The 13,006-nt window shown below is 33.9% G+C and overlaps 1 protein-coding gene across 7 annotated transcripts in view; it reads right to left on the reverse strand.

Annotated features, from left to right (window-relative positions):
• Window positions 1–13,006, reverse strand: part of XRCC4 (X-ray repair cross complementing 4) — a 332,298-nt gene that overhangs the window by 308,893 nt on the left and 10,399 nt on the right. For all 7 annotated transcript variants that reach the window (XR_004381362.1, XM_032847173.1, XM_032847207.1 and 4 more), the window contains exons 2-3: window positions 10,971–11,119; window positions 4,212–4,387 (exon numbers count right to left, since the gene is read on the reverse strand). Coding sequence is in view for 6 of the 7 variants with exons in the window: in XM_032847173.1 (XP_032703064.1) it covers window positions 4,212–4,387; window positions 10,971–11,109 (315 nt within the window). In the remaining variant the exon portion in view is untranslated. The remainder of the gene's footprint in view (window positions 1–4,211; window positions 4,388–10,970; window positions 11,120–13,006) is intronic.

Raw genomic sequence — 13,006 nt, forward strand, 5'->3', positions numbered from 1 at the left:
CCTCCTTCCCATTTTACACAGTAATGGAAATTTCTGGGCATAGGACACAGCTAAAGATTCCCTTGCAGCTAGGTGAAGCTTTGTGACTTAGTTCTGGACAATGTGATGTAAGCATCATGGCCTTAAAGAAAATGGACATGCTCTTTATTTTCTCCTTAACTCAGTCCTGTTGCCTAAAAGGTAAACATACAGTAAAGCTAGAGCAGCCTTCTTGGACCGTGAGATAAAAACTGCCTATTAAAAATGGCAAAGCAACATGATTAGAGAAGTCTGGACCTCCAACATCATAAAGCCATCATACTAACCCAAGACTGCCTATTTGGATTTTTAAATCGGAAAAAATTAAGCCTCCCTGGTACTTAGCTTGTTAAATTTTCAGCCTAAACAGCATCCTAGTTTCTGATAGTGGGCAAGGGAGACAAAGGAAAAGGAAATAAAAATAGACTTTACTTAATTCTAAAAGAGACCTGTAGCCAATTCTCATGTGCGTGTGTGTGTGTGTGTGCGTGTATCATGTTTATTTGTTCTTCAAACTTCATGCCTTTCCTTCATTAGGGCTGTTTTTAGAAATATAAAACTAACATGTTAGATGACCTAGGAAATCATTAAAACTTGACAGATGAGAAAACACAGGTATGAGCAAGCAAATAATGAACCCAAGGTTATTTCTATCAAAAATTATTAGGTGTTTTTATTTTGTGGCTCATAAATATTTGTTTTTCTGAAGAAACAGATCAAGTTATAAAAGCAAAAAGGAAAACATTATTAAGATGTGTTGTTTGCATCACAAAGAATATATTGCAAAATCAGTACGACCTGTGAATGGCACAAAAAAAGCAGTGACACAAAGTATATGAATTATCTTCTGAATAAGGCTACCACTCACAGTAGAGACATAATGATTTCTAAATGCTTATACTAGAGTATGTTTTCATCTAAAATGATCTACTGCCAACTGAAGGGCACTGGTAATGGGTCAGGAAGGGTCCCAAAGGTTTGTCCCATATGGAGAAAGAAAGTTAATGTCTTGTTGGTCATTCAACACTTATTCCAATGGGAATTAAACTAAAATTAAAACAAAAACAAAAAGCAAAACAACAACAACAAAAAAAAACCTATGTTATCCATAAGGAAAAATTAGAGTGTAAATGGAATTTGGTGTGTTATGAGTTCAAAAGCAATCTCATGAAAAATATGCACAAGCTCCCTCCAAAAAATGTGTTACATATACCTTAAATATTTCATTGCTTTGGACTGACAATTCTTTCACTCTAATAAAACATAAGATAATATTTTTAAAAACTCAGGTCTTTTTTTTTTTTTTAAGATTTTATTTATTTATTTGACAGACACAAATCACAAGTAGGCAGAGAGAGAGAGGGGGAAGCAGGCTCCCCGCCAAGCAGGGAGTCCAATGCGGGGCTCGATCCCAGGATCCTGAGCCCTAGGCAGAGGCTTTAATCCACTGAGCCACCCAGATGCCCCCAGAAACTCAGGTCTTTTTGAGTACAAAAATCAGTAGTTACTTCCTTTAAAGAATTTTTTTTTTTTAAGTAAGCACTATGCCCAACACGGGGCTTGAATTCACAACCCCAGATCAAGACTCAACATACTCAGCAAGCCAGATGCCTCTAAAAAAAAAAAAAGTTTTTTTAAAAAAGGAACATTTTATATAAATTTTAAGTAAATCTCATATGACTTGAATACTCAAAATGTTCAAATTACGCAGTGATCTCCAACACAAAATTAAAAACATAAAATTTCTGGCAACAAATGCTGAAAATGCTGAAAAACCATGATTCTGAGAGTCTGAATCTGGTAGTAAATGTACTTAGGGCTCACGGAATATTTTTTGCCATGGGAGAGTAACCTTATGTCAACAAACAACAGAATTCACTACAACTTTCTGAATTGCATCTATGTTCATTCTTTTCTTTTTTTCTAAGTATAAGAGGTCATTTTTGGCAACAATCAGATGTCTGTGTCATCAAGGAAAGGATTGCAAATTCCTTTTAAATTTTTAGGTCATCCAAAGCACTATAAGCCTTAAAAAGTATTCTTCCATGTTTCCAATTGTGTGCATATTTTTGCCAGCAGATGAATTTACAAGATATTGTCACTCTGAAATTCAATTTGCATAAGCACATCCTGAAGTACTGGAAGATTCCCACGGCAGTTTGGCCAAATGAATTTGTGATTTTCATCTGCATCCATAAAGCTGACTACAGCACCGCAAAGTGAAAAGTTTTACTTCATTTAAATACCCAAAAATACCCCTCAAGTAAGTCCAGTCATGAATAAACTCGTCCAACTGTTCTGAGAGTAGCATTTCTTTCTCTCATAAGCAATTTAATAGATGATAAATAAGGAGGCAGCTACCTAAACTGCACTGTAGTGCTCTAAGACATATCCTTTAAGGAACCAACGCACTTCTGCATTACTGGGAATCTCCTATTCTGTTTTCACTTCTTGAGAAAACCCGTTGAATAGGTTCACGGTTCATGGTTCTGACTTGGTAAATTTGATTCTGTTCAGGGTGGTAAGCAAGCATCTTTTAGGATAACTGTCAGTGTTCTTAACGCTGATTCATGCCAAGCCAATTGTAAAACATGTAGGTCATGAATATTTGAAGTTCTTTCTTCACAAAAGCAGCAAAGTCAGATGTACTGCCAAGCACGGTAAGTACTCCGTCCAACTCCGATGCAGCAAACCCCCTAATTTAAGTCATTTCATACAAATGTTTGTTGAATGGGAAATGGTATAACTCCCAATTTGACAATGATCTGTTTCAAAATATTAGAAGAAACACTCAGCAATTTTAAAGCACGTAACATCATCTGATTGTGTTTCACCATAGGAAAGAACGTTTTGTAATAAATAACCAAATTTCAGCAGTCCCTTCAAACTTTTCTTAACCCGTTCTAAATTACCATTTTAAGGACCCCACATAGTGAAACTTACATAAATTGGCAGGTAAATGGAAAAAGTATGTATCTTCTAAACAGAAATAATTACTGAAGCCAGACTCTCTGTATTATCCTCTATAGGTTAACATACATTTCAAAATAATGATTCCATCTGTTGCTTTACATGTTTCTCTATTTGGTGAAATCCCTTTAATCATTCTGAATTAAAGAGTCGTTTTCAAGGAATTTTTTAAACTCAATTTAGTTCCAGCACAAATTGTCAATAACTGTCTCTACCCTTAATGTGCTTAAGATTTCCATACCCTTTCTTCTACTAAAGACCTGATATCAGAATATAAGCCACTGGCAAAAGCAAATAATTCAATCTCTAATTAACCCATAAACTTGGGTAAAATATATAAACAGTACATTTTAATAAATATTTTTGATACATAAACCACCTACCTTGATCTGAATTGGTATAAGAACTAAACAAGACAAGTAGCAGATATCCTTGTCTGTAAAGCATGCAAGCCTTCAAAAGCCCGGGGTGAATGTTATTTCTCTTTTAGTATTTCTAAGTTTGCTATATAAATAAAACACCTTAATTCCTGATGATATGTCTTCCTACACTTAACTATCTCATTTTGTAATTGTGAATACATTCTAGTAGAGAATGAATTATAATTATTAAATATTCAATGGTAAATATATTCCCTTCTTTCATTTTTTTTAAAGGTTTTTTTTTTTTTAAAGGTTTTACTTATTTATTTGACAGAGAGAGATCACAAGTAGGCAGAGAGGCAAGCAGAGAGAAAGAAGAGGAAGCAGGCTCCCTACCAAGCAGAGAGCCCGATGCGGTACTCGATCCCAGGACCCTGAGATCATGACCTGAGCCAAAGGCAGAGGCTTAACCCACTGAGCCACCCAGGTGCCCTATTCCCCTCTTTCTTAAAAGCAGTATTTCCCAAAACTTACTACAATAAACCCTGTCTCAATGGTCTAAAAGTTTCTGACCCCACTTGGCACAACTGCTCATTCATATAATTATCTTTTTAATATTTCTTTTTAAGGCATTAAAAACTAAATACATTTTCTAATAGGTACTTTCCACAATTAATTAGTATGAAGCATTTAATGACTGTAATGTTGAATGAAGAAGCATTCTTCCAACTTGAAAACCAAGTACTTTTTACACTTCTATTTCCCAGGTATCCTGGGAATAATAAGCTAGTTACTTAGATAATTCCTCAATAAGTGCTCTGACATTTTACCACTTACAATATTACAGAAAGTTTTACTTACTGAAACATCTTTCAGGTTTTTCTCAAAGGAGAAATGACAATACTCTCTAGAAAAATCGAATTTATATGCATCAGTTGGTCTTCCTCCTGATACCAATGCTTTTCTCAGTTCATCAACATATTTCTCTTTTTCCAATGCCATGTCATCAGCTTCTTGGGAAATCGCTGACTCAGAAACTATGGGAAACATTAATAAAAAGTTTTGAAATGAAAAATAAATTTCTAAACATGAGTACACACTTATTTACCTGTCGCTACTAATTTATCACTTATGTAACAGAAATTTAAATAAAAGGTAAAACCAATCCCCATACCACAAATTTTTAAGCCAAATTATACCTCTTAACTGAGCTAGAAATTTTTGAGAAACACATTAATTTAGTCTCAAATCTCATCTCAAAAACATTAGACTCCTTGCATTTTTTTGCTCTGTCCTCTGATGAAATACATGCATTGTAAATTACTAGAAAAACTACCATCTATATGCCTGCTCCTAGGTCAAAACCAGATAAATTATTTCTTATAATGATTAATAAGTTCAGTATTTTATAACATCTTTCTTCTTTGCCTCAGTTATTAATGAGATTAAGTACTCTATAATCTACCTCTCACTCACATGGACTGAGTCAAATTAAAGTAAAAATGGAGTTCATTCTTCTCATCTCATTATGTGCCAAAAAGTAGAAAAGGTGGATGAAGGTAGGGGATGAGGAACGAAAATGAAGGGAATTAATATTTATTGAGTGTAGCCTGTTAGACACACATTACATTACAGATCCAGCTTCCAGTTCTGTCTTCTAGGTATGCTGAAAGCTGATGCTTTACTCATCTACAGAGATTTTTACTTCAGCAATTACATTCTCAATTCTAGACAGATATTCTCTTTCTTTATCATAATATCCTGTTCTTGACACACCCTTCCTTTAAATATTTGAAGGCTTTAAACATATTTAAGATCTCTTTCAGATCAGTCTTTATACATGGTTCCTGGACTACTAATTCTATTTCTACTGCTGACACCTTCTCATTCTGTTTTTACCCTTTCGTGCTTTGCAATGTTTGAACAAGGCTTTCCTCTAGCCAGAGTATAATCTGCTCTGGGCAATAGAGGTGGCCTTGAATCAAGATTACTAGTTTACCTTTGTTGGAGCCGCTACAGGTTTCAACAGCTCTGGACCAGTTTTGAAAGTTAATTTCTTAACTTGGTTTTTACACTGGAAGCAAAGAGTTCATCCTTAAATCCCCTGTCCTTCATCCATACATAACACAGACTTTGGATTCTGATTTTTGTCCAGACTTTTATCTACTCATAGCTCTTAGTGACTAGTTTGACTCTATGCTGCATCTTCAAACCAAAGACTAGTCTTTTGTTTTTTGTTTTGTCTTGTTTTGTTTTTTTAAGATGATTTCATTAACAAGATACCTTTCAGTTTCCATTTTTTTTTTAAGATTTTATTTTATTTATTTGAGAGAGAGAGAGAGAATGCACACAAGCAGTGGGGAGGGCAGAGGGAGAGGCAGGCTCCCAACTGAGGAGGAGCCTGATGCAGGACTCGATCCCAGGACCCTGAGATCATGACCCAAGCTTAAGGCAGATTCTTAATGACTGAGCCACCCAGGCGTCCCCCAGTTTCCTTTCTTAACATTGGGAGCTCAATTCCAGTTCCTTAAGAGGCCTGCTGTCTCAACATTCCACTCCACTTAGGTATTACAATCACAGTTCAGATATTCCATGAACCTAAACTTAAGCTTTAGCTCCCATTAACCACTTTGGTTTTCAGATATCTTTTCACAGATGGCACCTGGAGGGTTCCCTTTCTTACATCCCAAACTGCAATGGGTCTGTTTGCTTTTAAAATTACAAGATTTAGTCTAACATTTGTTTGGAATGCATGCGTGTGGTTGAGTGGTTTCCTGTGTCAATTCAGGCTAGTACAATGATGAAAGACTCATGTGGTTCTATACTTTTATACTTAAAGGTTACATTTATCTATTTTATTCCTTGTAACACTGAAAGATGTTTCAAATGATAAAATTGATGCTCAGATCAAGTAATGGTCTACAGTCACAGAATAGATTAAGTGGTCAAACTGGGATTCATACTTATGGTCTCGTGGTTGTTTGGTTTTGTGATGAGGCAGATAGGGGACACTGGAAAAACTATTTCCTTCCATGGTATTAAAAAACACAATAGGACATACTACAGAAATTAATGAAAGCTTGACGAAAGAAACCCTAAAAATATAACACAGATTTTCATACCTTTGGTCTGTATGCTATCAAGTACGTCTGGAAGCCCCATGACAGGCAAAGAGGAAGAGAATTTTGAAACATATCCATATATTTTTCATTATCTACTTTTGGTCATTTCTGATAGTGAAATATGAATCTCAAAACAGATGTCGAAAAAAGGTATGAACAAAAACTTTTATATTCTTTATTTGATGTTACAGCTTCTAAAATCCTTTCATATATTCTGTCTCTCTTTGAAGCAGATGCATATTTAAGATGATCACCACTATCAAATCTATTTATCAAATCTAGTGACCTTTCAATTACCCTAATAGCTCTTCTGGAAAAAAAAAAAAAAAAAAGAGAGAGAGAGAAACAAAAATAAGAAGACTAATGCTTCCTAGTTAAAGAATAATATCATATTTTGTGTTGGGTAATTCTGAAGAGTTATAAATACCGAAGAAGAGAAAATATTTCACAGAGAACAGGAAATAAATCTGTGGAAACCATCTTTAATGTAACTACAGAAAACACAAAAGAGAGTGCCTGGGTTGGCTCAGTCAGTTAAGCATCTGCCTTCAGCTCAGGTCATGATCCTAGGGTCCTGGAATCGAGGCCCAAATTATGCTCCCTGCTCAGTGGGGAGCCTGCTTCTCCCTATTTCTGCTGCTCACACTCTCTCCCTCTATCTCTCTTTCTCAAATAAATAAATAAAATCTTAAAAAAAAAAAAAAGAAAGAAAGGATACCTATTGATAAAACATCCAGTGAAAAGCACTCTAAATTTCAATAAAATGAAAAGATACATATCTGAAAATATTTCATAGCATCTATTGGTTTAATTCACTTACTTAAAACTGCTTACTCAGTATCTACTATGTTCCAAGTACTATTCTAGGCACCAAGGACACAAAAGTTTAAAAGACAGAAATTCCAGCCTCATACAGCCTAATTCAGGTGCTGACATCTTAGATATTCTCTTATGTTATACCATCTGTGAATGCTGTTCTATTATTATGGAATATTTCATTTCTAAGAGAAAAAATATGAAAGAAAATTTTCTATTTATACTTCCCTTTAAAAACTGTGAGAAAAATTTAAGAAAAAAATTCACTTGAATATTTCCATTAATAGTAAATGTGAAATTTTGACTGCATATTCAGAACTTCAATTCTGGAAACACAACTCGGTCACTGGTTTTGAATTTTGTGCTAAGAACATCTCGAAGAAGCACAGCTGTAAGCACTCACTGCTCCAAAAACTCTGGTGACCAGAAATAAAAGCCATGGAAATAATAAAATTCAGCAAGGATACAGCTGAACCACATAATAATAGCATAAAAAGTAAGCAGGCCAACATGACCAAAAACCAAGGAATTATTCTCAGATACATAGGATCCAAGAAAGCATCATTTTAACACTATTTGTGGGTAGATGAAGATGTAAGCAATGAAAGATTTTTTCTTTTGAATCTTTACGGATAATGAACCGAAGACTGTGCATAACCTAAGTCTGTGTTGGTGCTTTAATGACAGCCTTAGCATCCCTTTACAGATCTTGTTGGTATCACATCATGGCCCTACTTCACTGCATTTACTAAAAATCCTTTTTCCCCTGTACTCTGACACATAATCGCCATATAGGTCACCAAATATCAATGATTAGAACAAATATAAATGAATATAATTACTTGATAATAAATGTATTAGTAGGGGCGCCTGGGTGGCTCAGTGGGTTAAAGCCTCTGCTTTTGGCTCAGGTCATGATCCCAGGGTCCTGGGATCGAGCTCCGCATAGGGCTCTCTGCTCAGCGGGAAGCCTGCTTCCTCCTCTCTCTCTGCCTGCTTCTCTGCCTATTTGTAATCTCTGTCTGTCAAATAAATAAATAAAATCTTTAAAAATAAATAAACAAATAAATGTATTAATAAAGTTTACTTTTCAGTGAACTACTCCAGAGATGGGTAAGTTTCTTAGTGCTGATAGATTTATAAAGTTCATGTAATAGTCATCAATCATTAACCTACTTTGTGACTTCACTGTGCGATACAACCCTCCATAATGTTGAAGTGATGATAAACCACATGATAATTAGACCTCAAAACACTCATTAGATAAAACATTACTAATGGAAAAGAAATCAGTGAATTTAGTGTGTGGGAGATTAAAAGAAACCCCACATCCTTTTAATTTTACTCAAATGAAAAGAGAAAAAAAATTATCCAAATTGAAGGTTGCAGCAATCAAAAAGTTGTACAAAAAAACAGGATGAGGTATAGGAAGGAAATCCATTTTCATGTTTCAATTATGTAATTATTTCAATGTTCTTAATCATGTTATTGTCTATCTATAAAGTGCCAAGCCAAATCATATTCCTGTAATAAGTTTCAACTAATCATGGAAACAATGTTATATTATTTAGTTTGATACTTTGTCCCTGAAATTTATACAAGAAAATAGAAATGAATACTGAAAAATACATAAAACATTTGTGAGTTTCAAAACTTTAGTATCCTTGGAAATAAAACAACCATATATGGTGCACTGTAAAATTTTCTGTCTGAAAGCCTGGTTAGTAAGCAAACCAAATTTTAACAACACAACAAAGGATATGAAGTTTTCTATCACATTTTGCTCACATTATTCATTAGCTAAAAAACAAATGGCAAAGCATACTATATTTCTGATCAATGCCAACGATAAATAAATATGAAACTGGAGTTTTCATCAAAAATGCTAATTCTAAAATAAATGGTTCACTTTCTTTATTCCCTAAAAAGTCCTACACATTTGAGGCATCCTTTTAAAGAATATCTATTGAACATGGAGGTCTCAGGCACTGGTCTAGGTACTTATAAAGAATGAGTGACAGACAAATCAGATGCATTCCTTGCTTCAAATGAATCTAGTGAAACAATATTCAAAATAATAATAATATTAAGAACAACTGCCAGCACATTATGACATACACAAATTGCTCCATAAATGTAAATTCAGTTTGAATTTCTGGTTAAATCGAGATTTAAAACTTAATCAGTGTATTCTTTTATCCCCAATCCTTAATGGAAAAAAAAAAATGCAAACAACATAGCATCTCAAGGTCATCTGTCTAATCATAACTCATTATACACAATAAGGCATTTGTCAGTTGGGAACATCTAAGTTATAAATACAGTATTCCTTACATACAAGCAACCATTTCACATAGGATCTGCCTCCTGGGCTGTTTGGTTGGAACTCCTCTTCTCTCCAGACAACTGACATTAACCTACTGCCATTATCTTCAGCCGTTTGCACCCCCTTTCTAAAACAGAGCTATAGCCACCTGGGTATACTAGCATACATAGAGCTAACGTGAAAAATTCTCTTCCACTCCTCCATGGTAACAACCAAGCAATGACTGGTTTCTCTTACATAGAAGTTTACAGCTTAAATAGATGCCATAATAGGTACTGCAAACATTATCCTTGAAATTTCTCTATTTCATTACTACTTAAACCAGCATTCCTTGCTCTCTGTCATAAAAGAAGAGTTTTATTAAAAACTCTGCAAGTATAAGTTCAGTGTGACTGTACTATGTAACAGAATTTGTAATATCCAAAAAACAAAACTTCACCATGTAATTTTAAAAGATGATATAATAATTATAGTAACAAGTTTTAGGGAAATATTTCAAAATTAATAAAACATATAAATGACATGTAAATTGACATGACAAAATTATTTTCCCTAAAACGTAATTTACAACATAACTCTAGAAATGACTGTTGCATAACTGTAGACAGTTTCTCAAATGTTTCAAAAAATGTTTTAGAAGAGCATGAAAACTTCACCATATGAGCAAAACATAATTCTATATATTTTCACTTTACACCTGCCATGTTCCATAAATAATTTCTGGGCCATGAGGCTTTTTAAAAGAGTACTGCAAGAGACACAAAAGATTCAAAGTCTTTTTCATGAAATAAAAGCCAAAATCCCACATGAAGATCTGAACCTTGGTTTACAAAATCTCTAAAACTGTTTTGTTTTTGTTACAAATGTAATACATGTTCACTAGAAAATAATTCAAACAATGTAGGTGTCTGAAATAAAAAGAAAATCACCACCACCCCACTCCACCAAGCTAGCACCATCCCTTGGCCCAGCCAAACCACCTCTCTATGCCTCCCATATTTCCCTGGGGTCTTGGGGTGAAAAAAAAAAAAAAAAAAGAAGTGTATAAAGTACTATCTACGTTTTGTATAAAGAGATCATTTAAAAACCCTGACCAGCCCAAGTATGAAGATTTAACTAGTAACCAGAATTTGCTGGGGCACATGCTTATTTCTCTATCCTTCTATTCATTATAGAAATTGGCATTAAATATTATAAATTCACTCGTATATTAGAGAGCAATAACAAGTACAGCAGTCATATAAATTTTACTCAGAATCTACTAAAGAAATACCTTAATTCTGAATTCTCACTGAGGACTGAAGAACAGCACATTATCAAAATTTTATTTTTAAAACAATTTGTTTTGAATATTACCTGTCCCGGTCCATGCTGACTGACCATCAGTAAGTGTAATAACAAAACCAGATCCTAATGTTTTCTCCCAAGCCACTTGTAGAAAATGAATTATATCAGGTTCAGAAGCAAGACAGATTCTGCTTACTTTTCTCTCCATTTCTGGTCACCTGTTATAAAAGAATAAAATTAATATTTTTGCAAGAAACTGTCAAATAGTGATGCTTTGTACATTGGTCTCTCAGCTACACAAAGCACCAAGGAAATAAGTAAAACAAAACAAAACAAAACAAAAAAAACACGTAATAGCTAGCCAACCACAAAACTCAGTAAATCACAGTTCTATTCAATACTGATTTGTAATTTTTACAGATGAGAAAAACAGAGGTCCATAAATGGCAAATGAGTTGCCCAAGTTGAATGCTGAAAAAAAAAAATTACTATAGCCAACAATATGAAGAGTAAAGACTTTTCTTACTGATCCCAATTTCATTTCTAATCACTCAAGTTTCTTCTTCTATGAATTCAAAAACCATTCTTCTGGTAATTTACTCTAGAACCTTGCCCAGACTGACCTCACTTACCAAACTGTGGTACGACATATACTTGGTTCAAAGCAAATAACTGCATTTTTTCTAAAACTGGAATATCCCTTGACCATGTGCACTTCATTAAGAGATGCTTAAGCTGTAGAGGCTAACATGCAAAACAAAAATACCCTAAAAATTACAAACATGCAAAGAAAAAAGATTACAAAAAGTCAAAGCCAGGAACAAAGCATAAACTTCCAAAGATGAAAAACTACAGAGAATTATTCTTTAATCACAAAGCATGAATCTCTTCCTAGATAATCCTGAAAAAGCTAAAAAAAAATTCTTTAATCTTTTATTTGGGAAGAAGAGTATAAAATTGCTTCAACTTTTATGACCTATATATATATAGATAGATATAGATTTATAATATGCTATAAAAATCCAAAAGTAAATTGGCACTTCACTGACAACTGAATAAGTTTTAACAAGAGCAAATTTTTAAATCAGTTTTGCTTTCTCAATTTAAAATTATTTTCATAAATAAAGCATATTATTTTTCTCAATTAACAGCTGAATATGAAAATAAAAACAATTAAATATGAAAAACTCACTTTGTCAGCTCTTCACACAACTGAATATGAAAATAAAAACAACTCACTTTGTCAGCTCTTCACAAAACAAAACTAACTTACTACAGATCTCTATCTTCTGGGAGTGGGAGGGATGCTTAATTATAGAATGCTAGAGCTATTCTACCTTAACAGTAAAAAGCGCAAGGAAGCAGGGCAATTTCCAGAATAAAAGAAAAAAAGTATCTAAAATTAAGAGTGTAAGATACCTCCAAATTGGTAAATTAATAATAATTCTAACTTCTACCTAAAGTGTACTCAGAAGACTGTTTATTATTCCTCCCACTAAAAGACCAAGCTTTAAAATAATCATACTTGTAGCCACACCAATTAAGTATGTTTATGTGTTAAAAATATGTAAATGTGTAGGTTTGACTACATCATCCACTAAAAAATGTAATTATTTCTACATATTTCATTTACTGAAAATTTTTCCTACATTGAGGTCTTTTTTGCCTCAGTATGCTTACTTCTGAAATGTGTTTTCCATTTGTGAATAAATTTCTTTTAAATCAATTAATCAAAACACTATTAAGTGTTAATGCAGTTAATTATCCACATGCTCTGTAATCCTTAAATTTGAAAATTACTGGAAAATGTGTATTACTATTTTTCCATGCCAATCATCGAAAAAGACACATAGAGATTTACATAATTCTAATAGGCTCCCAAACCCATGACTTCGGAGCGGGAGGTAATAGAAACTACTTTTTTTTTTTTTAAAGATTTTATTTATTTATTTGACAGACAGAGATCACAAGTAGGCAGAGAGGCAGGCAGAGAGAGAGGGGGAGGCAGGCTCCCTGCTGAGCTGAGAGCCCGATGTGGGGCTCAATCACAGAACCCTGGGATCATGACCTGAGCCAAATGCAGAGGCTTTAACCCACTGAGCCAC

This window comes from Lontra canadensis, unplaced genomic scaffold (assembly GCF_010015895.1).
Source record: "Lontra canadensis isolate GAN:19392208 unplaced genomic scaffold, GSC_riverotter_1.0 scaffold4, whole genome shotgun sequence".
Classification (NCBI taxonomy): Eukaryota; Metazoa; Chordata; class Mammalia; order Carnivora; family Mustelidae; genus Lontra; species Lontra canadensis.